Source organism: Herpailurus yagouaroundi, unplaced genomic scaffold (genome assembly GCF_014898765.1).
Source record: "Herpailurus yagouaroundi ecotype Mexico unplaced genomic scaffold, PumYag 216, whole genome shotgun sequence".
Lineage (NCBI taxonomy): Eukaryota > Metazoa > Chordata > Mammalia > Carnivora > Felidae > Herpailurus > Herpailurus yagouaroundi.
Window position 1 is genome coordinate 6,306,122 of NW_024412447.1, and position 26,047 is coordinate 6,332,168.

At 42.2% G+C, this 26,047-nt stretch overlaps 1 protein-coding gene across 1 annotated transcript in view; it reads left to right on the plus strand.

Moving 5' to 3' along the window:
* Nucleotides 1-25,457, plus strand: part of ARPC1A (actin related protein 2/3 complex subunit 1A) — a 28,350-nt gene extending 2,893 nt beyond the window's left edge. Inside the window, exons 2-10 of the mRNA XM_040455903.1 lie at nucleotides 1,945-2,037; nucleotides 6,700-6,804; nucleotides 12,580-12,802; nucleotides 15,307-15,414; nucleotides 17,821-18,033; nucleotides 20,326-20,401; nucleotides 20,643-20,836; nucleotides 23,105-23,195; nucleotides 25,057-25,457. Of these exons, the coding sequence (XP_040311837.1) occupies nucleotides 1,974-2,037; nucleotides 6,700-6,804; nucleotides 12,580-12,802; nucleotides 15,307-15,414; nucleotides 17,821-18,033; nucleotides 20,326-20,401; nucleotides 20,643-20,836; nucleotides 23,105-23,195; nucleotides 25,057-25,095 (1,113 nt within the window). The 5' untranslated portion in view covers nucleotides 1,945-1,973 and the 3' untranslated portion in view covers nucleotides 25,096-25,457. The remainder of the gene's footprint in view (nucleotides 1-1,944; nucleotides 2,038-6,699; nucleotides 6,805-12,579; nucleotides 12,803-15,306; nucleotides 15,415-17,820; nucleotides 18,034-20,325; nucleotides 20,402-20,642; nucleotides 20,837-23,104; nucleotides 23,196-25,056) is intronic.
* The last annotated feature ends 590 nt before the right edge of the window (nucleotides 25,458-26,047 follow it).

Below are 26,047 nucleotides of genomic sequence, written 5' to 3' on the forward strand. Positions count from 1 at the left end.
TGAGTTGAAGAATGAGAAAGTCTTTGCAGCTGTTCTTTTTTTAACTATACATGAAATATGTGCTTTTAATGCATGTAGATACTCACGTTGAATTATTATTTGTAGGCCAATTTTGTTTAACAAATAAGCCTATAAAATATGCCCTTTGAACTAAATTGTTTTTAATTAAGGAGATATTTGTGACATGATATGTTATTGTGAGTAACTGTGAGTTAAACCTGTGGTGATGGGTAAGCATCTGATACCAGAATAGAGAGAGAGAGAATCATGCGGTGAGCATCTGGAAGTTTATGTTTTAAAAAACACATTAAGCAGCCTCATATGAATTCATCTAAAACATTTTTTTTTAATTTCCATTTAGAGGCTTTTTCTTTATTTGTGATTTGCAGTTTGCTTTCTAGGACATGTAAGAGTAAAGTCAGTGACCTAAATGTCTTCACTTTAGAATAGAATGTGAAACACTGACATTTCTCTGTGAGTTCAAGATATCAGATGTTTTATTTAAGGGTGTGTTTAATCTGTTTTTGACCTTTGGATTCCTTTACAACAATTAACAGACATTTTTTCTGCTTTCCACTGAGATTGATTTCTGCTTTGTCTGCTGAACTTTCATTGTTCACTTCCTAACCTTCTGCTTTCCTTTCCATTCATTTCCTATTTGCATCAGAATTCTTACATTTTAGCCTCCACCCTAGGTGATCAGACTTGTACAGAAGTGTATTGCAACTTCAGAGTGTTGTGTGAGTGCTTCTTAGAAGTGATAAAGGGGAGAAGGATCTGGCTGCTTTAAAAAAAAATTCTATTTCAGATAATGGTTGCCTCTTTGGTGGATCTAGATTTGGGTGTCTATGAAGTAGAGAATTTTATTTGATTTTTAACTTAATGATGCGTCACACAGATTCCTGCTTTTCATTTTCAGTAAAAAAGCAGTGTGACAAATACCTGTGTAATACACCCTTTGTGTAGATTCACCAGTTGTTAACATTTTGCCACGTTTGCTCTTTATATGTCTACTTGTCCTGAGCCATTGAAAGTAAATCACAGAAGACCTTGTGACACTTCATCCCCAAATACTTCATTCTTTATCTCCTAAGAGTTGGAACATGCTCCTAATGGCAGTTATCATAGTTAAGAAATTGGAAATAACTGCATATTGTTATGTAACATAGAATAATATTCATGTTTTCCTTATTAGACTAAATATGTCTTTTATGGCTGTTTTAAAAATATAGATTACAGTCGGGGCACCTGAGTGGCTCAGTCGGTTAAGTGACGACTCTTGATTTTGGCTCAGGTCATGATCTCATGGTTCGTGAGTTCTAGCACTGCATGGAGCTCCTGCTGACAGTGCGGAGGGCTCCTGCTTGGGATTCACTGTCTCCCTCTCTCTCTCTGCGCCTTCCCCCCACGGTCTTTGTCCCTCTCAAAATAAATAAATAAACTTAAATATGTTTGTAGATTATAATCAAGTTTCATTTGTCGAGTTTGATCTTCATAGCTCTTTTAATCCAGAACAGCCTGCTTCACACCCAGTTCGAACTCGCGAACTGTGAGATTGTGACCTGAGCGGAAGTCGGATGCTTAACCGACTGAGCCACCCAGGCGCCCCAATTACCAGATTTTTTTTATTGTTAAGGCATGTTTTTCTCTTAAAAATTAGTAAGTATTTTGTGGGATGATAATTTGAGACTGTGTGAATATCCTGTTCCCCAACAATTTTTAACTCGTGGTTTTAGGGTCCCTTGATGACCCTTGACAGAATAAAGTATACATTGGTGGTTACAGTATTTGTTGTATTTAAATGATTAAGTTTTGATATTGAGATTGCTTCTTTTCTAATGGGACAATAATGTTTTATTTATCCTCAAATATTTTGGGATCCCCCGACAACTGAAATATGTATTGCCTGCCATTTTAAATGCTTTTTTCTGTTGCTTATTACAGCTTCCTATCCTTTGAAAACACTAAGAATAATGTCCCTGCATCAGTTTTTACTAGAGCCAATCACCTGCCATGCCTGGAATAGGGATCGTACCCGTAAGTATGCTATTAACTTTACTCCTTTATTTTGGTGCTTTTAATATTTTTATATGTAGGCACTTTTTTAGGGATCACATATTTCAGTGTCACATGTGAAAAGGGCATGGATTCAGAAGGAAACTAGGTCAGTCATTTGGTTTATATAGAGAGAAACTGAGGTCCAGAGTGTTGGAAGGACTTTCCAGCGGTTAATGTCAGAGCCATTGCTAACATCCAAGCCTTCTGGCTCCTTGTCCAGTACCAGCTGGAGGATGGTTTATATCTGAGGCCCTAAGAACCCAGTGTCTGGAATGGTTGTATAATATCACCACACTCATCCAATATTTAGTCCAAATACTAGGACCTAAATAAAAGCTATTACAGAAACATAGTTTACTCCTGATGGACTAAGAGTGGTATTAGCTAGTATTTACCGTATTATTTGTAATAAACTTGAGTTTCTATTTTTCTAGCTGTAAGCAACTAGAAAGGGATGGAGAACCCTCTTAGAAGTAGGGACACTACAGCAAGCGAAGTGACAGTATGAAAGAGGCAAAAAAAAAAAAAAAAACCCTAAAAACAGAGACAGAAGTATAGTAGTGTGCCCATGAATTTTTTTTTAATTTATTTATTTATTTTGAGAGAGAGAGAGAGCGTGCACACACACAAGCCAGGGAGGGGCAGAGAGAGGAGACAAAATCCCAAGCAGGCCCTGCACTATCAGCGCAGAGCCTGATGTGGGGCTTGAACCCACAAATTGTGAGGTCATGACCTGAGTCGAGATCAAGAGTTGGGTGCTTAACCAACTGTGCCACCCAGGCACCCCTTCATGAGCTATTTTTAAATTAAGTTATATTCTGTAGCTACCTTTTTTTAAATAAAGCTTTATTGAAATATAATTCATATTCATAAAATTCACCCTTTTTAAGGGATCAGGTCAGTGGTTTTTAGTACTGTATTCATAGAGTTATTCAATAATACCACTATCTAGTTTCACAATATTTTCTATCACTCCAAAGAGAAACTCTATACCCATTAACAGTTACTCCCAGTTCTCCTCAAAACTTACAGTCTTAACAACTACTGATCCACTCTGTCTCCATAGATTTGCATGTTCTGGACGTTTTGTATGGGTGGAATCCTATAATATGAGGCTTTTTGCATGTAGCTTCTTTCACTGACCATAATGTTTTCAAGGTTTATCCATGTTGTACCAAGTAGGAGTACTTCATTCCTTTTTATGGCTGAATAATATTGTATAGACCTATAGTTTATTCATCAGTTGGTGGACATTTTAGTTGTTTCCACTTTTTCGCTATTTGAATAATGCTGCTATGAACATTCACTTACCAGTTTTTATGTGGACATGTTTTCTTTAAAACTTTTTTTTAATGTTTTCATTTTGAGAGAGACAGTGAATGGAGGAGGGTCAGAGAGAGAGGGAGACACAGAATCTGAAGCAGGCTCCAGGCTCTGAGCTGACAGCACAGAGCCTGATGTAGGGCTTGACCCCACAAACTGCGAGATCATGACCTGAGCCAAAGTTGGACACTCAGCCAACCGAGCCACCCAGGTGCCCCTGTGGACTTATGTTTTCAATTCCCTTGAGGGTATACCTAGGAGCTGAATTTCTGGGTCGTATATGGTAACTGTGTTGAGCATTTTGGGAAGTTGCCAGACTATTTTCCAAAGTGGCCACACCATTTTACATTCTCACTAGTAGATGAAGGTTCAGGTTTCTCTGCATCCTTGTCAACACTTGTTATTGTCTTGTCTTTTTCATTATGGCCCTGTTCCCACTATATCCTAGTAGGTATAAAGTAGTATCTTACTGTAGTTTAGATTTGCATTTCCCTGATGACCAGTGATGTTGAGCATCTTTTCACATGCTATTGGCTATTTATGTATTTTCTTCGGAGAAATGTTCAGATCCTTTGACTGTTTTTCAAATTGGGTTATTGGCCTTTTTATTATTGAGTTGTAAGAGTTCTTTGTATACTCTTGATACAAGTCCCATATGAGATACTTTACAAATATCTCCCATTCTGTGGGTTGTCTTTTCTCTTTCTTGATTCCTTTGAAGCACCAAAGTTTTTAATTCTGAAAAAGTCCAAATTATCTCATTTTTCTTTCATTGCGTATGCATTTGCTGTTGTATTTAAGAAACCAGTTAATTCAAAGTCACAAAAATGTATGTTTCCTTTTTAGAGTCATAGCTTTAGTTCTTATATTTACATCTTGCATTCATTTCGAGCTAATTTTTGTATAAGGCATGAAATAGGGGCCCAACTTCATCTTTTGCCTGTGGATATCCAGTTGTCCCAGCGCCATTTGTTGAAGACTGTTCTCTCCCTGCTGATTTGTCTTGGTACCTTTGTCGATAATCAGTTGACTGTAAATGTGAAGGTTTATTGGGCTCTCAGTTCTGTTTCATTGATCTTTATGTTTATCCTAATGTCAAGGACACTGTCTTGATTACTGTAGCTTTATAGTAAGTTTTGAAATTGGTAAGTGTGAGTTCCAACTTTGTACTTCTTTCTCAAGATTCTTTTCGCTCTTCTAGTCCCATGCATTTCTGTATGAATTTGAGGATCAGCTTATTAATTTCTGTAAAGAAGGCAGCTGAGATTTTGATAGGGACTACTTTCAATCACTCAAAATAAATAAATATTAAGAAAAAAATTAAAAAAAATTTTTTTTAATTCAGTCTGTAACATGATACGATGGTGAATCTAGAGCTTCTGGTTTGTGATCATCTCACAGATCTTTATAGCTGAGTTTCCTATGTCTTCTGTCTCCCCTTTCCCATGTAAAAATGGGTTTTTGGAGTCTTTCCAGTTACTTTTATTTTTTTTTAAAGAGTTTTTTTTAAAGTTTATTTATTTTTGAGACAGAGAAAGCACAAGTTGGGGAGGGGCAGAGACAGAGGAAGGAGTGAGAATCCCAGGCAGGCTCTGCCCGATGCTGGGCTCGAACCCATGAACTGTGAGATCATGACCTAAGCTGAAGTCAAGACATTTAACCAACTGAGCCACCCAGGTGCCCCTCCAGTTATTTTTAATAGAAACTTATGATTGTCCTCAAGGCACCTGGGTGGCTCAGTCGGTTAAGCGTCCAACTCTTGATTTTAGCTCAGGTCGAGTTCAAGCCCCACATTGGGCTCTGTGCTGACAATGCAGAGCCTGCTTGTAATTGTTTCTCCTTCGCCTCTGTCTCTGCCCCTACCCCACTCGTTCTCTCTCTCCCTCCCTCTCTCTCTCAAAATGAACATTTAAAAAAAAGAAAGTTATGATTGTCCTTATTTAAACTACTTGATAAACTTAAAGTCAAACTTATCTTATTGTAGTTTGAAATTTGTAATGTTTTTCAGATTTAGATTTGACTTTTGAAATACCTATGAGCATCTTAGAAATTTAGAGAAATACATATAATTGGTTTCTAGAAGTACTTGAAGTCTTACGATTTTAGAGCTAGATATTTATCTGGTTCCACAGTTTCATCTGTAAAACAGATACACCTTTCCTAAGGAGGGAAGGAAAGGTAATATAATAGAAGCGGGAACTAGTAAATAATTGATCTAAAGTTTGAGTCATAGATCCTAATTTTAATTTTGAGAAATTAGTGTTTTGGGGTTTTTTTTAATGAATGAACTAGAAAGGGGGAAAAATCAATATAAGTTCAAAAGTAATCTGTCATAAATATTACATTCTTTATATTTCAAATTGGTCCAAGAGATTTCTCTTGAAAATAGAATTTTATTTTGTGATTCATATTGGCTTTATTGTAAAGGAAAGCTTTGATGTATTTTATGAGCAGAGTCAAGTTTTTTTGATAAACTGATGTTTCCAACCTGGGTTCATGATAGCAGTAAGAACCTAGGAACCATTTTCAGTGTTTTGGAAATTCTAACAGAAAGTAAATATTTATTGCTAATAATGGTGGACAAGTGAACTAAAATGTCAAATATCTTTACTGTGGGCTAATATTATATCAGCCAGTACGATAACATTGTTCTTACTGGTTAGAATCTTTACTTAACAGTTGCAGATATCTCTGATAAGATGAATTTTTAAATTTAGTTTTTCTAGAAAACATTTTTTTTAATATTTATTTTTGAGGGAGAGAACATGAGTAGGGGAGGGGCAGAGAGAGAGGGAGACACAGAATCTGAAGCAGGCTCCAGGCTCAGAGCTGTCAGCACAGAGCCCAGAGCAGAGCCGGGGGGGGGGCTCGAACTCACCATGAGATCATGAACTGAGCTGAAATCAGATGCTTAACTGACTGAGCCACCCAGGCATTCCTCTACAAAACATTTTAAAATATGGGATCCAAGTAGAGGTAAAAGTAATAAAAGGAATTTTTCAGGGGTGAATATTAGGAAACTTTTTTTTTTTTTTTTAGAGAGAGGGCGCAAGTGAGTGAGGGGCCTGGGGGGCAGGGTGGGGTGGGGGGTTCAGAAGCAAGGCTTACCCAAAGCGGGGCTTGAGCTTACCCAAAGCAGAGCTGGCTTAGTTGGTGATCATGTGACTTTTGATCTTGCAGTTGGGAGTTCAAGCCCTATGTTGGGTGTAGAGATTACTTAAAAAAAATAAAAATCTTAAAAAAAAAAAAAAAAGCCAAGTGTAACATACCTCTTTTTTGGTCACAATTTCAAGTTAACTCTTGACTTTTTTCCTCCAGAGATTGCTCTTAGCCCCAACAATCACGAAGTCCACATCTATAAGAAGAACGGGAGCCAGTGGGTGAAGGCTCATGAACTCAAGGAGCACAATGGACACATCACAGGTAAGAGAGACATCTGTGAGCTTAGTGTGAGACTTGCAAATTGAGTGCTTTTCCATTTAAAATTTTTTTTAATGTTTATTTAATTTTTGAGAGAGAGCAAGAGACAGAGTGCAAGCTGGGGAGGGGCAGAGTGGGAGACACAGAATCTGAAGCAGGTGCCAGGCTCTAAGCTGTCAGCACAGAGCCCAACGTGGGGCTCGAACTGACAAACCCATGAGATCATGACCTGAGCCGAAGTCAGACGCTCAACCAACTGAGCCACCCAGGCATCTCTAGTGCTTTTCCATTTAAATGAAGAGCCTGATAAAGTAAGTCTACCATAGTATTTAAAGCTGTGCAACATTTATGGAATTTTCTTTAGAAAATTTGACAAAACATCATAATAATGGTATCCGTTTTTAAGTGCTTCTTTTAGCCCAGCTGGTTCACAGCACTCTACTAGTGTTAGGGAAAACACTGATCCTTCTCTGAGGACTGAAGAGCTTAGATTAGGTGATGAAATGTGAAAGGAAAATTAGATGGCCCATTAGCAGAAAACATAAGCCACACTGTGTCCCCAAGTGCTGAGGGGCCGCAGTGTCTTCCAGAAGCTTTCTGTATGTTGTTTGTGGCGGGGAGGAAGACCTTCCAAAATACTGAAAAGGACAAAGAGCAATATAACACCCACATTGCCACCGCTTAGAATTAACAACTATGTCTCTTTTTTCCTGGGCCAGAAAACTGAGGAGACAAAGGTTTAATAATCAGGAGTGGCATTCAAGATAATGGTACAGTCCCCTTTCATCTGCCAGTCCTATCCTATTCCCATTCCCCAGAAGCAGTCCGTAATTCGGTATGACATTGTCCCAGTTCATTTTTAATACTTTTACATACATAGACACATATTTGTAAGCAATACAAATTTAGTACTATTGGCTAGTATTTTCAATGCTACACAAATGGCATCATGTTGCACATCTCCTGCAGCTTGCTTTTGCATCTCATGTCGTTCCTGATCTCTGTGTTCATCAAGTTTATTCCTTTTAACTGCTGTTTAACATTTCATACCTCATTTATTTACTGTTCTCTCCACTGAAGGACATTTAGGTTGTTTCCAGTTTTCCTTATATTAAGGTGCTAAATCGAGCAGCCCTGTGCAGATCTCTTTGTACACATGTGAATGTTTATTGAAGACTCGTACATCCTCACCTTTGCCAGGCTGGTCATGGTGCCTTCACCCCCACAGCCCTATAGGGGAGTGCTTACTCTCCTGCATCCCACACATACTGGATACGGTCAGGCTGTCTGATGAGTGAAAGGGTGGTGTCTCTAGAAGTTACATTTCCCTGATTGATGGAAAGGTTGAGCATATTTTCAGAAGTTTGTTAGCTATCTGGGTTTACTTCTCATACTTTACCGCCGTCCATTACTCCTGACCATTTTTCCATTGAGTTTTTATCTTTTTCTTGTGGGTTTGTAGAAGACTGAATCTTAAAGCATTGCCTCTGAGGCAGATTCCTGGATGTACGTTAGTTTTCATCTTTGACAAAAACTATTCATGAATAGATGGCTAATGGTGGCAAGCAGGGCAGTGCAGAGTTTCATTAAGGAACTGTCAAATAAGGAAGGAAAAAGAGTAAGAGAGAAAAATGGAGAATTTCTATAATGGTTTTCAGAATTCAGTGACCCAAAACCTGATATCATATTTCAAGAGCATGAATTGCTTTGTTATGAAGTGATACCTGGCCATTTTTATTTATTTATTTTTTAAATACTTTTAATGTGTTTTTTTTTTTAATTTTTTTTAATGTTTATTTATTTTTGAGACAGAGAGAGACACAGCATGAGCAGGGAAGGGGAAGAGAGAGAGGGAGACACAGAATGTGAAGCAGGCTCCAGGCTCTGAGCTGTCAGCACAGAGCCCGACGCAGGGTTCGAACTCACGAACTGTGAGATCATGACCTGAACCAAAGTCGGACGCTTAACCGGCTGAGCCACCCAGGCGCCCCAGTTTTGATTTCTTTTTGAGAGAGAGAGCATGAGTCAGGGAGGGGCAGAGTGAGTGGGAGACACAGAATCCGAAGCAGACTCCAGGCTCCGACCTGTCAGCACAGAGCCCGATGTGGGGCTCAAACCCACAAACTGTGAGATCATGACCTGGGCCGAAGTCAGGTGCTTAACCGACTGAGCCACCCAGGCACCCCAATATCTGGCTATTTTTAAAAGAACATACTCACTGTTATGTTCAGAAACAACTCTTGTTCCTTGGCCTTTACTCCTATAATTTTTTCTTTATCTATTTCCTGGCTGAGTTGATTCAACCTCTTGCTTTGAACACTTTGGTCAAGCACACCAAAACTTAATCTCCATAACCTTTCAATTACAAATTTCTCATGAAGTCTTAGATTTTCCTTCTCCTGTCAATGACATTTACTTTTTAAGTGGGCAGCAAAGCGACTGGTAGTGATTTTTTTTTTCTAATCATGACCCTGGAATTTTGCCTCTAATCTTCCAACATACTGACTGGCTTGAAGATACCCTCTTCCCAGAGAGAAACAGCGTGTTTTGACCTTCTGCACCCTTTATATTCGTTTCCCAGCAAAAACTCGTAACCATCCTTTCTTGCTTTTAAGTGATTTGTATATGGTGCTAGTGAGCAGCAGGGGCCAACTGACTGGACTACTGAACCAGCACAAAAGACATAATGTGTAATTTCTATTTTTGTTGCTGTTGCTTTCCCATGACCTTATTTCTATTAGGTTTGGCCTATTTTTCTTTGTTTAAGTCCCTCTGCCAGTGGCATTATGGCCTAAAAATAAGAACATTCATAGTTTAAATTGGAATTTGATCATTGGGAAGTACATTTAAGTGAGAAAGGGCTAAGGTGAAAGGCCAAAGAAATAGCCAAAAAAGTGAAATATTTACTTATTTTCTTTTTCTCCCCTGCTTCTTTTGGAATCCTTTGAACTTGGGCCTGTTTTCATCCAAATGCTCAGATGACCTCTTTTTTTAGATCTTAAAAAACTGTTGTTGGAAAAATCTAAGTATAACTCTGTGGCAAGAGACCAGGGATCAAACATAGTTTCTCAGAAAGATAGTAACTACAGGAAAAAAAAAAAAAATCTTCTGAAGCTTTCTAGAAGGAAAAAGACCAGTCAGTACTACAGAGAAAAAGAATATGGTTAACATCAAAGCAATACCAGAGTAGTGGAATTTGTTTCTTTGAGTTTTTTCTTTTTTAACGTTTATTTTTGAGAATGCGTGCATGCGTTCTTGGGAGCAAGAGAGGGGCAGAGAAAAAGAGGGAGAGAGAGAATCCCAAGCAGATTTTGCCCTGTCAATGCAGAGCCCAACGTGGGGCTCCAACTCACAAAATGTGAGATCATGACCTGAGCTGAAATCAAGAGTCAGATGCTTAACTGACTGAGCCACCCAGGTGCCCCTGTTGATTCTTTTTTTTTTTTTTTTTCTTAGAGTACCTCATGCTTAAGCACCTCAAGAGTTCTTATAAAACATGAATGTGTTTAATTAGAGTGGTGATCACATGGAATAAGGAGTGAAATTTTAGATTGTCAAATCATCACAAAATCCCTGAGTTTTCTCACTATAAGGCAGTATTCTGGATGTTAGAGGACGTATTTATTTTCTGTTGCTGTGTAACAAATACTACAAACGTAGCAGCTTAACCAAAACACATATATTATCTAATAGTTTCGTGGGTCAAGAGTCTGGGCATGGTTTATCTGGGACCCCTGCTTAGGGTCTCACAAGTTGTAATCAGGGTGTCAGCCAAGGATGAGTTCTCATCAGAGCCTCGACCAGGGAAGGATCCACTTCCAAGCTCCTTCAGATTGTTGGTGGTAGAATTCATGTCCTTGCAGCTGTAAGATTCATGAGGGCTGCCACACCCTTATGTAATCTTGTCCACAAATGTACATCGTATCACCTTTGTGGCATTCCATTGATTAGAAGCAAGTCACAGGTCCTGCACACACCGCGAGGGAGGGGACTTCCATAGGTCTGTGGTCTGCCCACCACAGTAGTTTCAGAGATTGCTTCCTGTTGTCAGGAAGCTTATAATCAAGTTTAGAAAAGACATTCGGGGCGCCTGGGTGGCTCAGTCAGTGAAGTGTTACACTTCGGCTCAAGTCATGATCTTGCTGTTCATGAGTTCGAGCCCCATATCGGGCTTTGTGCTGTCAGCTCAGAGCCTGGAGCCTGCTTTGGATTCTGTCTCCCTATCTCTCTGCCCCTCCCCGACTCATGCTCTGTCCCTCTCTCTCAAAAATAAATAAATAAGCTTTAAAAAAAAAAAAAAGTAAGCAAGACATTCATAAAAATAACTATTTTGCATCACACTTTGAGGAGTTTATCATAGATCATTTTAACCAGAACAAAAAGGTATGTTCCTGAATGTTTAGTCCAGTGTTATCTGTTAATAAATGGTTGGAAACTAACAAAACATTCAACATTGGGATGTTTGGGAAATTATTATGATAAGAGCAATGTTCTGAAATAATGTGTAAACCAGTACTAATTTATAAAAAGCAGAAAAAATGTTTGCCATAATATTAATACCATTTTGGGGGAGAAATGTGTATAGACATAAGAATGGGTTTTATTGACTTCCTGCATGTCTCTTTGTGGTGTTTGTTTTATAGTAATGTGAGTATTACCTTTGTAATTAAAAATGAAATTTTAACTCTAATAAGGTTGCAAGACGATCCTATAATAAATAGATTTGTAGTCAAAATACACATCACTTAGAATACACTCCCCCCTTTTTCCCCTCAGTGGTGCAAATAATTGAGCAGACTATTCCTATAGGTGAATGAATGAATGAACTCTTTCTTCATACAACTGAAATCACTGTGAGTTATGACCAATGGACACTTTGATTTGTAGTCATCTTACTTTTTTCCATATACCTGTTAAGAATGTTAATGATTAATTTTTAGAGAGATGCCTATAATAATTAGTTAGTAATATTTCCTTCATTTCCAATAATACCTTCAATGTGGAATGATATTTATAGGAAATAACCTCATCAAGTAACTATAAAATGATTGAATCATAGCAGATTTTACTCTTGGTATATAACAAACTGATCTTGACTTTGGGATCCTTCACAGACCCACCAGTTAAGTAAAGGTTTGGTCAGATATGAAAAATAAACCTTATGTTCAGATACATATGTAGACCTCTTTCTAATTTAGATGCAGAGATACTCAAGGACTCTCTCCAGAACTTGTATCATTTAGGTTAGTTTAAATGACAGTGACCCTCAGAAGAATGTATAATGAATCACAATTTATATTTTCCCTCTACTGAAGATTATTTTAATTTGCTCTGATGTTGTTTTACTTAGATGTGGCAGACTTTCAGTTAATGTCATGGAGTGAGGTCTGTTAATGAATGAATAATGGTACTTTAAACACCCCTCCCCCCCCCCCGCCAAATATCTAATAACGAGGTAAGAAAAAGATCTTCAGGTCTTCCACCTGTGAACAGGTGGAAAAATGCTGCTGCTTAGTTTTTTACCCCCCACAGTTCTGAAACAGCTCTGTTCTCCCTGGCCTTGTAGAGGATCCTGAGTTGCAGAACTTTGCAGAGAAACCTTGCCTTTGAGTGTGAGGTGACAATCAGGACCATAGATGGGGGAAGGACGGGGCTTGGGAGGAAGATACCAGGCCCCCGTGTAGCCCTGCCATGGCAGGGGGCCCCCCCCCCCCCCGGCTGTCTCATGGCTTTTATCATGGGCCAGACAAAGCAGATGACACCACGCCTCACTTGCAGGTATCGACTGGGCTCCCAAGAGCGACCGCATCGTCACTTGCGGGGCAGACCGCAATGCCTATGTCTGGAGTCAGAAAGATGGTGTCTGGAAGCCAACCCTGGTGATCCTGAGAATTAATCGTGCAGCAACTTTTGTCAAGTGGTCCCCGCTAGAGAACAAATTTGCTGTGGGAAGTGGAGCACGACTCATTTCTGTTTGTTACTTTGAGTCTGAAAATGACTGGTGAGCAACAGCTGAGTATTTTTTATTTCTGTCTGTGGAATTACACCTTTGGACCACCTGTGTTCTTGGTGACTTCGTGAGTCCCTGGGTGAAGGCTTACCTATAACTTCAGTGTTTCCTCATCTGGAGATTTTTTTTTTCCTCTGAAAATCTCCATTTCCTCTGAAGATTTTTCCTTCTTGTGTGCACATTGGGTCAAATCTCACATCTTTCTCATATTGATAGAGACCTGTGGCCCTATGTTCTGAAATCATAACTAGTATGTACTGTAAGATGCTGCTCTCCTCATTCTGTGCTGTCCAAACTGTTTTCTTACTCTAACAGGGAAATCATAAACTTGAGAGATTCCCATGACCTGAGGAATGATTTTTTTAGATACAAAATATCTATGATTCCTACAGATGACAGTGCTCTCCTTTTTTTTTTTTTTTTAATTTATTTGCTAACCGGAGTGCCTTGGTGGCTCAGTCGGTTAAGCATCCGACTTCAGCTCACATCATGATCTCGTAGTTCCTGGGTTCAAGCCCTGCGTTGGGCTCTGTGCTGACAGCTCGGAGCCTGGAGCCTGCTTCTGATTCTGTGTGTGTCTCTCTCTCTGCCCCTTCCCCGCTTGTGCTCTGTCTCTCTCTGTCTCAAAAATAAATGCTAAGAATTTTTTTTTTTAATTTATTTGCTAACCAAATCTGTGTCTTCGTGTAATATTTTACTCATTTGAGCTGTTGAAGTAAAAATTGACCAGAATCTTGGAACTGTGATCAGCTTTTAAACTTTTTGTATAAATTACTTATAGCTGAGCCACTCAAAATACAGAGATTGATTTTATGGCTAAGTAACTTATTTTACCTATTCCTTCCCACTTACTTTAATAAGAAAACAACTCTGCTCTATCTGGCATGCACTCAGAAAGGGTGGTAAGTAGCCTTCAACATGGAATTGTCATTTAGTACGAATCTGGCAGTGTTTGTATTTGCACTAAAAATAGCAGAGTATACATTACTCTTTGTGTTAGCGTTACCGTTTGCTTTCTACTGAAACAGTGAAAGGAATGGATTATATTAATGTTTTGTAATTGAGTGAAATCTTAGAAATTTTGATTCTTTGAAAAGAAAGTCTGTAAATTTGCTACGATTCAGTTAGGAATTCAAGACTTGCATTTTTCTTTCAAGCACATGTAAAAATAAGTCTAACAAAACGTTGCCTGGCAAAAATCATTTAGAAGACTCACTGTAATGAATAGATAAGAAAAATTTTCCTTCCTAGGTAACCTTCAGTCTCAGAGATTGCTCACATTTTTATTCATTGAAAAATAGTTTCGAATATAGGTAAATTGGGCTGTACTGTAGTGCAAGGTATTGTCATTTTAACAAGCTATATGTTCAGAGGCGTTTCTTGGCTATAGAACAACATTTTATTGGAATGATGTGAATATTTTAAAATAATCTCTAAAAGCCTTTAAAATAACTTCATTATAAGCAAGTCAAAATGTCTGTTTTTCAGAATGAAATTTTTTATATAAGTTCCTAAGACAGATTCTATGGAAACGTAATTTGGCATTCAAAGATGGGCGTTTGGCTTGATATTCAGTCTCTTAACTCTTCCTTTTTTTTTTTTTTAAGTTCATTTACTTTGAGAGAAAGAGAACACGAGAGCAAGAGACAGAAAGAGGAGAGAGAGAGCAGCTCAAGCAGGCTCTGCTCTGAAAGCACGGAGCCCAACATAGGGCTGGATCTTACAAACCGTGAGATCATGACCTGAAGCGAAATCAAGAGTCAGATGCTTTTAATTTTTTTTTTTTTTCATGTTTATTTTTAAAGAGTTGGATGCTTAACCAACTGAACCACACAGGCATCCCCAGTCTTTGAGCTCTTGAACAGCAGAACATGATTGGTTTTTAAGCAGCAGTTTAGGGGGAGAAGTTGAATTAGCTAAGCCGGAATAATAACTGATCTCAGTTATAAATATATCTCAGACATAAATCTCAGACATAAATATCCCTGGAGTGGAGCTAGAGAATTAGAACTTCTGAGAGGTTGTGATTTTCTTGGTTGTGATTCCTCTGTGAAAAAAAAGAATTTGCAGCTTCACAGAGGCTTAGAAAAGAAATGAAGTTATTTTACAACCCAGACTTAACCCAAAATGAAATAACAAGTCACTAAATATTTATCATAAAAATGTAAGTAATTCAAACTGCAATTTTTATCTGAAAGGTTATGGTCACATGTAATCTGAAATTCCACGGAGCCGTATCCAGAGTTAATCCATAAATATAATTACTAACGGGGATCCCATGATAGCCAGGAAGGCTCAGAAGGGGCTGCTGTGATGAGAATGTTGTAAAAGACAGAATGGAAAGGACCATTTACGGCTCTTCTCCCTCTCTCCTTTCCGGTCTCTGGCGGAAGGCCTGGTAGCCACCTGTGTTTCACCTGACATGCACTTGTAGGTCCTTTGGGAGCTGTTGCTTGATGTGTGGATAAACTGAAATGGATTTTCTCCTTTTGTAGGTGGGTCAGCAAGCACATTAAAAAGCCAATTCGCTCCACAGTCCTCAGCTTGGATTGGCATCCTAACAATGTTTTGCTGGCAGCAGGATCGTGTGATTTCAAATGCAGGTGGGAACAAATGAGAATTGGTAGGCAGAATTGATCTCTTCATTGTTCATCTTTCACATATTTTTTTTAAGTTTGTTTATTTTTGAGAGAGAGAGAGAGCCCAAGTGGGGTAGGAGCAGAGAGAGAGAGAGAGAGAGAGAGAGAGAATCCCAAGGAGGTTTTTGCACTGTCATTGCAGAGCCCGATGCAGGGCTTGAACTTACGAACCACGAGATCATGACCTGAGCTGAAGTCAGAAACTTAACCAACTGAGCCATCCAGGCATCCCCATCTTTCACATATTCTTAAGGTTTCTTTGCTTTGCAAAGTACTGTGCTAGGCACTGCAAGGGATTCGAAGATGAGTGGAGCTTGTGATCTAGGAAAGCAAGCACCAGAGATGGCCGAGGTAGAGGGAAGTGGACTTGGAGGCGCGGGAGTGGGGAGATGTAAGAGTGGGGCCCGGAAGTTCACCGTAGGCAGAGCATCCATGTTTGGAGCAGTGATCTAGTGGCCCTCAGACCACAGTATTGTTTCTTGTTTGATAACCCAGGCAGGGACTTGGCAGATTCCAGAGTGAGGCTAAAACGACAAAACATAGCTGAACAGTGCACTGCTGAGCTATTACTGCACTGTACCTTTTCAGTTAAAGCTTTTTTATTTGTTGTTCGTGGGAGGCTAGAAGAAACAGCCACTTTGCTAAGAACTTTAAGGTCAAACGGTGTAATTTCTTTTTAAAGTTATTCTTTATCAAGAGGGCTTTCTTCCCTTAGAAGAAAAGCAAATAAATGTTACTTCATGTTGACTGGTTGGTTGGTTGGTTGGTTGGTTGGTTTTTAAAGATACGTGTGGGAATTTGGCTGTGGAATGGGGGGTACAGGGGTGTCAAGGCACTCTCTGGAAAAAGATTGGTTCTTAAAAAAAAAAATTTGTTTCTACTTAAGAATCAGTGCAACAGCAAAGATGCATAGACATTCTTAAGGAGAATTCAGAAGTTTTGTTGTCTGTGACATGTTATCCAGAGTCATTCTAGCTCCCGTAGAAGATGAAACTGAATGATCCATACCACCTGGGTTATCAAGCTGTGTCTAAAAAATCTGATTGTGAAAATAGGTTACCAATTCTTTTGTTAATATTACTTTCCAGAAATAAACTTTGCTTTGACTTGTAGTCCTGTGGGTAAGAGTCTGTTCAGGTCACACTCTCGAGTTGGCATCTGAGAACCACCAGCTATGTCTTGGTCTCCGGTGGCTAAAGCAGTGGCCATTGCGATGCTAACTTACAGCCCAGTGATTCTCATGATTCTCATTCTCAGTCCCATAAAAATGGAGAACGAACTGATGGCTGCCAGAGGGAAGGGGGGTGGGGGGATGGGTACAATGGGTGATGGGGAGAGGGAGGTACAGGCTTCCAGTTACAAAGTGAGTCACGGGAATGACCGGGAATATAGTCAGTGATGCCGCAAGAGTGGTGTATGGTGACAGATGCCAGCTGCACCAGCAGTGAACGGGGCATAAAGCATAGCGAAGCTGAATCACTGTGATGTACGCCTGAAACTAAAGTAAAATTGTGTGTCAGCTCTACTCAATAAAAAAAAAATAAAGCCCAGTGATTCTGAGGTCACGTCCTGTAATCTCACTGCGCCTTTTGCCTCCCTAGCGCTCTGCCTCTTCCAGAACTGCTGCTGTCATTGTCATTTGGGAGGGAATATCCCAGATCATTTTAGGGAGTCTCTAGGTCCAGAAGTTCTTGAAGAGAGGCTCTATGAAGTAGAAATAGCATCTGGGGGGGGGGGGGTTCCCAGCCTCTCTCTATCCCTCCTCACACACAACTTCATGGAATTCGAGAGAGAGGCTGCTGACAGCAGGCTGGAAAGCACCCTTCTTCAACCCAGACCATACCTGCCACAGAGACGCGACAGGGAGCCCAGGGCCGCGTGAAGCCCGCCCTCCTGATAGCACGAGGGGGAGCCTGTCCGCTCTCTCACTGGTCTCCCTTGGCTTCCTCCTTGGGTGTCCCTTTCTTTAAATGGGTTCATACCACTGCTTTATTGCAGCGTAGCAAATAGTTTCCTCTTCTGCCATTGGGCTGTGTGGGCTTCCTGGCCTACTGTGTTGAGACAGGAAGGAATGCTGTGCTCAGCGGGGTCTGCCATGTGCGAGGGGGCGGCGTGACAGCAGGACCCTCCCCCAGCATTCCGCACTCCTGGGAGGGAAGGGCCTTTGTGTTCATTACTTCTAGAACTGCACCCCTACGCCTGCGACATTCTTGTCTTAAGAGATTTGTGTGTGTGACTTTGTCATGTTTTGCTCTTCAAGGATTAATCTCTTTGCATCCTAAGACCCCTTATGGCAGCTGCCTGTGGCCTGTTTCTTTATACACATATTTTCACCTGCTTTGTCCTTCTTTCCTGCCCCTTAAACTACAGAGTGTTTTCTGCCTACATTAAAGAAGTGGATGAAAAGCCGGCCAGTACGCCATGGGGCAGCAAGATGCCTTTTGGTCAGCTGATGTCAGAGTTTGGTGGCAGTGGCACTGGTGGCTGGGTGCATGGGGTCAGCTTCTCTGCCAGTGGGAGCCGCCTGGCCTGGGTCAGCCATGACAGCACCGTATCCGTTGCCGATGCCTCAAAAAGCGTACAGTGAGTATTTGCCTTTTATTTGGAGTTAGGGAGTGGGGTTGGGATCTCTCCGCAGCTTGGCCAAGGCTGTTCTTCCCTGGGTGCCGGTTCAGGATGTGAGCATAAAACTCTGACCCAGAACCGCAGGGCCGCCTTTGAAGTCCCAGACACACGTTTAGGTTGTCCTTTTGGGGAAATTTGAAAGAGTTAGGTCTCACTTGCAGAAACACTTCTTAATGGAGGTAGTGATGGTGATTCTTCTGAAGGACCCTCCTGGCCTGCTGCTGCTGCTGCTGCTAAGAGTTCCTTCACGTGGTTAGTTTAGTCTGTTACTGTGGATTCCTTACGACAGGTAAATGTCATCCCCCAGCCTTAAGTAGGAGATAAGTTCTTACTCTGTAGTCAAGGAACAGTGACTCCATTCATTTGGGACTCCATCCAGTAATACTTAAAACCCCGATGCCAGTTCGTCTGGAGATGCTGGAAGAACTCGAATTACAGTGACTCATTTGTGAGTGAGACACCTGCCCGGCCTTGGGGAGGGCACCAGGCACCTTGTCAGACGTCGGAATTTTTATCTGCTCATCATGTTGGAGGGACAGAGATGATGATTGGAATTCCTTCCCCTTACGAATCTTTGTCTTTCCTGGTGAATCCTTTTTTATTGGCAGCTAAAGGTTACCCACCTTTAAAGATTTCCTGACTTGTTGCTGTGTGCTGAGAACTGCTCACATCAGGTGACTCTGCCTCCCTCTGCTGCATGGTGACAACAAAGTGACATTTCAGAGAGAATATTTTTTTCCTAAGTGGATTGAATTGTGGGTTTTGGCAGAGGGGGGAGTTGTTTTATTTTAAGAGAGAGAGTGGGGGAGGGGCAGAGAGTGAGAGAGAGAAAGAATCCCAAGCAGGCACTGTGGTTGTCAGTGCAGAGTCCAGTTCAGGGCTTGAATTCACAAACGATGAAATCATGACCTGAGCCAAAATCAAAAGCGGGATGCTTAACTGACTGAGCCACCCAAGCGCCTCTTACTTATTTTGAAAACACCACCTTAAATGTTGTGGTCTCCCAGGTTTCTATACACATTTAGGTACTTAATGTATCTTTTCATTTTTAACACAAATGGGGTTATGCTGTACATTTTGTACAGCAATTTGCTTTTTATTCAGTAATGTTTCGATGTCACAGTTATTTGATTTGTGTACAGTTTGTTGTAATGTGTAATAAGCTTTTAGTGCGTGCTTATTACAAGCCCCTGTCTGCCCTCCTATTGATTTATGATTTGGCTTTTCCAGTCCTGCAAGTCAGATGACATTCTCCACCCTTCCCCTTCTCGAACATAAATGTTTTCTGTAGTAACAGCCAGTGTTTTATATAGTAAGGTGCCCCAGTAAGGCCTTAAGATGAGGTATTAGGACTTTAATCCGATGCCAGTGGTATTGGCAGGGGGGAGGGGGTCTCCTTAGACATAGTTTTGTAAATTCTCTTTTACATGAAGTTTTCTAAATTTCTCTTTTACATGAAGCTCTGAGATCCTAATTCATCAACCAACGTGTGTGCCTGCCATCTCTATGTGACCTGTTGGCCAGGTGCTGGAGCAGATAACCACTATCTGTACGTGTACACACATGTGCCCCAGCCCAGTTGTGTGTGAGATCCTGGCTGGCTAAGGCAGTGTCATATTCATCGGTGGCTCCAGCTCCTCCCCCGGTGCCTGGCAGAAAAAAGAGAATAGACTCTTCAGATGTTTGTGCCCACTCTCTGGGAGCCCAGGGTGAGCACAGGCGAGGAGAGGATGGCAGCACAAGGCGTTCAGTCATGAGTGACAGTGACAGTGACAGTGACAGTGACAGGAAGAGTGTTGGGTAGCCAGAAAGGAGAAGCCACTTCAGGGTGAAAAGGTCCAGGAAAGCTTCATGGAGGTGATCTAATTAGAGCTGAGCTTCAGAAACCATGTGGACTTCGGATAAGCATGTGTGTAAAGGGTGTGGGAGCAAAGGCAAAAGACGGGAAAGAATAAGGGTCACTGGGGACCGTGCCCGAGACCAGTCTGTCATGAGTGGGGAGGCCCCAGAAGCAGGTGGGGCCCAGGCCAGAGAGGCCAAAGACCTCTGTTTCTGCAGGTTACCCCAGGGCTGTGTTGGGCTTGAGATTCTTGATTCCTGAAAGTGTAGGTCATGGGGCTCCTTTTAAGCATAAGAGCTTGTTTATACTGTCCAAGCGCCTGTGAAAACGGGTCCTTAGTCATCTTCTGTGTCTATAAAGAAGCTGTGTGGTCTGTTCCATCTCAGTTTAACAGTTGTTCTTGTATTTAGGGTCTCAACTCTGAAGACGGAGTTCCTGCCCCTGCTGAGTGTGTCATTTGTCTCGGAGAACAGCGTTGTAGCTGCCGTGAGTATTTCTCTTTATTTCCCCTCGCAGTACACTGTATTTAATTCTCCAGGACGGGAACAGCGCGTGCTCTGTGACCTGCTGTGCTCTCACAGGCCGGCACAGCCTTTTAGGACAGCTGGCCTGTGAGACTGGGTGGTGTGGTGTGTTGTGTGGTGTGCGTGTCTGTGTGCGTTTAAGTGTGGTGGTGACTGTTCTGCTGAGGGGCTGGTAGGTAGGCCTGACCGATATCTTGTTTCAGGGCCATGACTGCTGCCCGATGCTCTTTAACTACGATGACCGTGGCTGCTTGACCTTCGTCTCCAAACTAGACATTCCAAAACAGAGCATCCAGCGCAACATGTCCGCCATGGAGCGCTTCCGCAACATGGACAAGAGGGCCACGACTGAGGACCGCAACACGGCCTTGGAGACGCTGCACCAGAATAGCATCACGTAGGTGCCACTCAGCCACCTGCAGCCAGGGCCCCGACCACCTGTAGAGAAGCGCTTAGGTGACCCAAGATGCCTTTCTGCCTCCTTCTTTCCTGGCTGGATCCCTGTGCCAGTCGTGTGTGCTGTGTGCCCAGACATTCCTTTGGGAACAAGAGCAGGGACAAGTCTCTAGCCTCCCGACTGCAGACTCTTATTTTCAGCTTGTGACAGAGTCATTCTGTCCTTTGAAGTGCAGATGGCACGAGACAGCCTCCCCCACCTCGAGCTGCACTGGTCCTGTTGCTGCCACCGCTGTGTGAGCCGCCTCCTCCCAGGGCTGGCATTCTTAGACCGTGGCTGAGAATGAGAGGAGACCTTCCTGAACGTCCTGCTCCTCTCAGTGAGCACAGGACAGGAACACTGGTTATACCCGTCATTTCAGCCGTGGGTTTCTAGTCACACACACCAGTAAGAAGATGATTTAATGAAAGAAACAGAATTATTTGATACCATATGGTAAAACCAAGGAGTTTCTTAAGTTTTCATCAGGCGTATGTGAACTGTGTTTTATCCAAAAGGTTTGATTTTTTGTTTGTTTGTTTTAACTCTAGAGAAGTGTAGTTTGCTCTTGATATTTTAAATGACTGTGGTCAGAGTTAGGTACCACAGAACTCTCTCTTTTTGATTAGACCTTTTGTGTTGAGAGATTTTCATTGTGGTGATGATGGTGGGAAGAAGAACAGAAAGGTCTAGACTTTCTCTTTGAGAGAATTATTAAATGCACCTTGTGCTTCTGATCATGTTCAATGGAAAGGGCTGCTGGACTTAAAATAGGCTGAAAATATCTGCACTCTCTTAAAAAATAATAACTTGAGGGGCGCATGGGTGGCTCAGTTGGTTAAGTGTTCGACCGGCTCAGGTCATGATCTTACGGTTCATGAGTCTGAGTCCCACATCAGGCTCTGTGCTGACAGCTCAGAGCGTGGAACCTGCTTCAGATTCTGTGTCTCACTCTCTCTCTCTGCCCCAACCCCACTTGCACTGTGTTTCTCAAAAATGAATAAACGTTAAGAAAAAAAGGTAAAAAAATTAAAAACTTGGAGGCCTAACAGAACTTTTCTCCACACTTCAGGTTCTTTGTCTTGAATGAGTTTCAAAACTATTTCTTATGAATTTCTCTGAAGCTTCTCTGCAGACTATGTATCAGGAAGGAAACAACTCATTGCATCTTTTGAGACTTTCAAGTAAAAAGACCCTTGGAGATTGGCAAGGCTCCTTTTATTTGCAGATATTAAATCCTCTTTGCCCGTAAGCAAAGGATCGGCAGACTTTTTCTGTAAGGGACCAGAGGGTAGATATTTTAGGTTCTGAGAAGGTATAGAGGCTCTGTCAGCTATGCACATCTGTTGTGGCACACAGGCAGGCATTGACAGTATGTATCTAAATGAGCGTGGATGTGTTTCAGTACAACTTTTATGGACACAGAAGTTTGAATTTCCACATAATTTTCACATCGTGAAGTAATAGTCTTCATTTTTTTGTCACCATTTAAATCGTAAGCTATTCTTAGCTTACAGGCTGTACAGAAACAGGCTGTGTGCACCGTTTTGCCATCTCCTTCCCCAGACAGAATGTTCTAGACGTTTCAGAGGAAAAAGAAAAATATTGTCTGAGCTGTGGAATTGATTTTCTTGAAAGTTTTTCAGATAATTAGGCCAAGACAAGTTGCTGCATTAATCTCTTCCTCTACTTTGCTTGCTTGGAATCCTGCAGGGTGTCTGAGTGTTGCTCATGTTTGCAGTGATTAGTTTCAAATGCAGGGAGAGCAGGGAGAGCTCTTGGCTTACAGGCCCTGGTTGTCTTGGAGGGTGATTTGGGAGTTTCTGTTTGGAGCCAGTTGGATTTCAGTCATGCTTTATCCTGCCTCTAGTTTGTTTTTGTTTTGTTTTTAATTGTTTCCATCTCCGTCATTGCTGTGGTCCTGCCCACACTCTGCTCCCTGGCAGTTTGCATGCTGTGTGCCTGGCTCGTCCTGCTTCTCTGCGTCACTGTAATTAATACAGCTTCTTACCGTTTCTCTCTTTTCAGTCTTGACTTTTCTGGACGTCTGGTAACGAGGTGCACTTGAATGTTTTCTGAGGCAGATTGCCGCAGCCTAATCTTGATGGACAACTTAATATTTTGCGGTTGGGAATTCCATTTCCTTAAAATGCCCTTACACTGTTAGGAAGGTTGGGACTCACTCCCACCACATATCTTACAGTCTCTCTTGTTTTTCCTTCTTTTCAGTCAAGTGTCTATTTATGAAGTGGACAAACAAGATTGTCGCAAATTTTGCACTACTGGCATCGATGGAGCCATGACAATTTGGGATTTCAAGGTATTTTCTGCTTTTCAAAAGAAATCTTGTTTGTGTGAAATTCTTCCTGTGACCAGAATGTTTCTCATTTCTTGGAACAAAATGTCAAATCCAGTGCACATCAGAAATGTAGAACAGGAGACTGTAGTCGTCTTTAAAACCAAAGTCAGGGCACCTGGCTGGCCCAGTCAGTGGAGCGTGTGACTCTTGGTCTTGGGGTTGTGAGTTCGACCCCTACATCAGGTGTAGAGGTTACTTTAAAAAACAAAAAAACAACAACAAAAAAAAAACCTTAAGACTTGAAAGCCATTGGAAGAAAATCAGACTTTCTCAGTGACTTGGGGTACATCCTTCTAGATGTCCATTTATCCATGGAGGAAAAAATCCAGTGCTGTTTTTGTAGCTGGCCCTGTGTTGGGCACCAGTGTCTTTATAGATACATTTTTGTGGTTTAAATCCATTAATCTAGTAAACGTTTGCTAAGTGTCTGCTGGGTGCCAGGCCTCGTACTAGGCACTGAGGACACCGAGGTGAGAGGGGTTCGTGTGGCAGAGGGGGTGGGGGTTAGGTGGATCTGCAGAAGAGCAGCCAGTGCCCGTGTTTCTACACCGAGGAATTCGGGGGGCACATAAACTGCCAGCGCTGCAGGGAAGGGATGGGCTGAGCTGTATCTCCAGGTGCAGTGGGATTTCAGGGCACGCGGGGGCGCCGGGCAAGTAGGAGCCGCAGGTGCAGACCAGCCGAGCTCAGAGCACGTTCTGGTTGGAGGCACCACCAGTGGTTTGCACTGTGATGTGGGTCTTGCAGAAGCACCAGATGGAACTAGAAGGGCCTGTGGCGTGGTCAGAGAGAGGGAGCTGGGCTTTGTCTGCAGACACCCAGGAGCTGGTCCAGAGCCAGACAGCAAAGCACCAGAGAGTAAGGCGTGGGCGGCCTGGGCAGAGGCTGGGGAGTCCCGTGATCCAGTGAGGAGATGATCTCCAGCTGTGGCAGGGGCTGTGACCCAGAACTTCTGCATTGGAGGGAGATTTCAGAGGCCAAATGGAAGGGCATCGTGACACTGAGGAACAAGCAGGGGGACCCTCACACTCTGGCTTGGCGATTGGGAGATGGTGGACAAGATGAGGAACCAGAGAGGAGGAGCAGGAGTAGGAGAGGCTGGCCCCTGTGTGCAGCCCTGTCAATTTAATCTCTCAGTGGTTAACCTCCAAAACAGGTTAACGTTCACAGAGTTTTGCTACTGCCTGTGCATTTCCACCGTGTTCGGTGTCCCCCCGCCCCCGCTCCTTGGGTGAAATACATAATATGGAATAGCCTCCAGAATATTTGGGAGAAACAAAGTGTCTTACTCAAAGTCTCTCCCCACCCTCCCACCTTTTTGTCTTCCGGCACTTTCCATCCTGGGCATCAGGGCTGTGAAATTAGCTCCCTGGGCAGTTACACTCTACACTTTATTCTTTGACCCCTCTAAGCTAGGAGGTCCCAGGGTAGTTTCCCCTTGGTCCGTCTGCCTTTGAGCACCTGCTGTGTGTTGTGCACCTGGCTGGCTGCTACGTGGCCTGTGACGTAGGAGGAGGCAAAGAACATGCACATATTGGCCCTCATCACTATGGGCCAGTGGCACAGGGAGGAAACATGCAGGTGGGAGCGCTTCCAGATCCTGTGGCTTGGAGCCATGGGACAGGGGAGCACATGGCTGGAAAGGGCCAGTGGGGGGCCCAGTGCTGGGAGAGCATGTCTCACAGGTGGGCGGGGCCAGATTTGGGGGGCACAGGGCAGGGGGGTTGTTGGAGGTAGGTCAGGGAGGAGAGGGTGGTCAGGGGGAAGACTCCAGGACCGACAGTCCTCAGTAACCTTTGGTGTTCTTCCTGCCATTTTCAAGACCTTGGAGTCTTCTATCCAGGGCCTCCGGATAATGTGAAGCTGAGTGAGCCTCCCACATCCAGCATGACAAACTGACAAAAGTGACAAAGTGTGCTGACACGGCCCGCCGTTTGCATGGTGGTGAGGAGAGCCAGCCGCAAGGAAACACTGAAGACGCGTATCGCGCAAATATTGTTTGTGTGTTTTTGTTTGAATATAATTGGTGAAAGTGTTGGTTTTTTTAAAAAAGCAGCAATGATTTGGGTTTTTTGTTTTTTGTTTTTTGCTATTTCATTCCATTCTTGACCAAAGCTTCTCTTGAAGTAGTTTATTATGGAAAATTGTCACACTAACTTAAAGGAAAGGGTGGGGAGATATGTAAATTGTCTGCTAAACGGTTAAATAAAAATACTGAATGTGTTTTTGGTTTTGTTTCGTTATAACTACTTTTAGTAGAAAACTATGGACAAATTCTTCATTAAACTATTTAATTTTCAGGGTAAAATCTTTATAACCAGGGTTGTTTTTTTTTAATTTTTTTTTTAATGTTTATTTATTTTTGAGAGAGACAGAGATAGAATGTGAGTGGGTTGGGGCAGAGACAGAGGGAGGCACAGAATCTGAAGCAGGCTCCAGGCTCTGAGCTGTCAGCACAGAGCCTGACGTGGGGCTTGAACTCACAAACCGTGAGATTATGACCTGAGCCAAAGTCGGATGCCCCTGAGCCACCCAGGCGCCCCTTAGGGTAAAATCTTAAATTCTAAGTTGCTTTATTTTAATTCTATGAGAGCACAAGCCGGGCAGAGAGAGAGGGAGGAGGAGGGAGGGAGGGAGAACCTTAAGCAGGCTCACAGTGAGTGCAGAGCCCGACGCAGGGCTTGACCCAATGACACTAGGGGATCATGACCCAAGTGGAAGTCAAGAGTCAGATGCTCAACCGACCGAGTCACCCAGGTGCCCCTAACAAAAGGTTTTATAAGGTTTTAAAAATTAGCTAATTGTACAGAAAG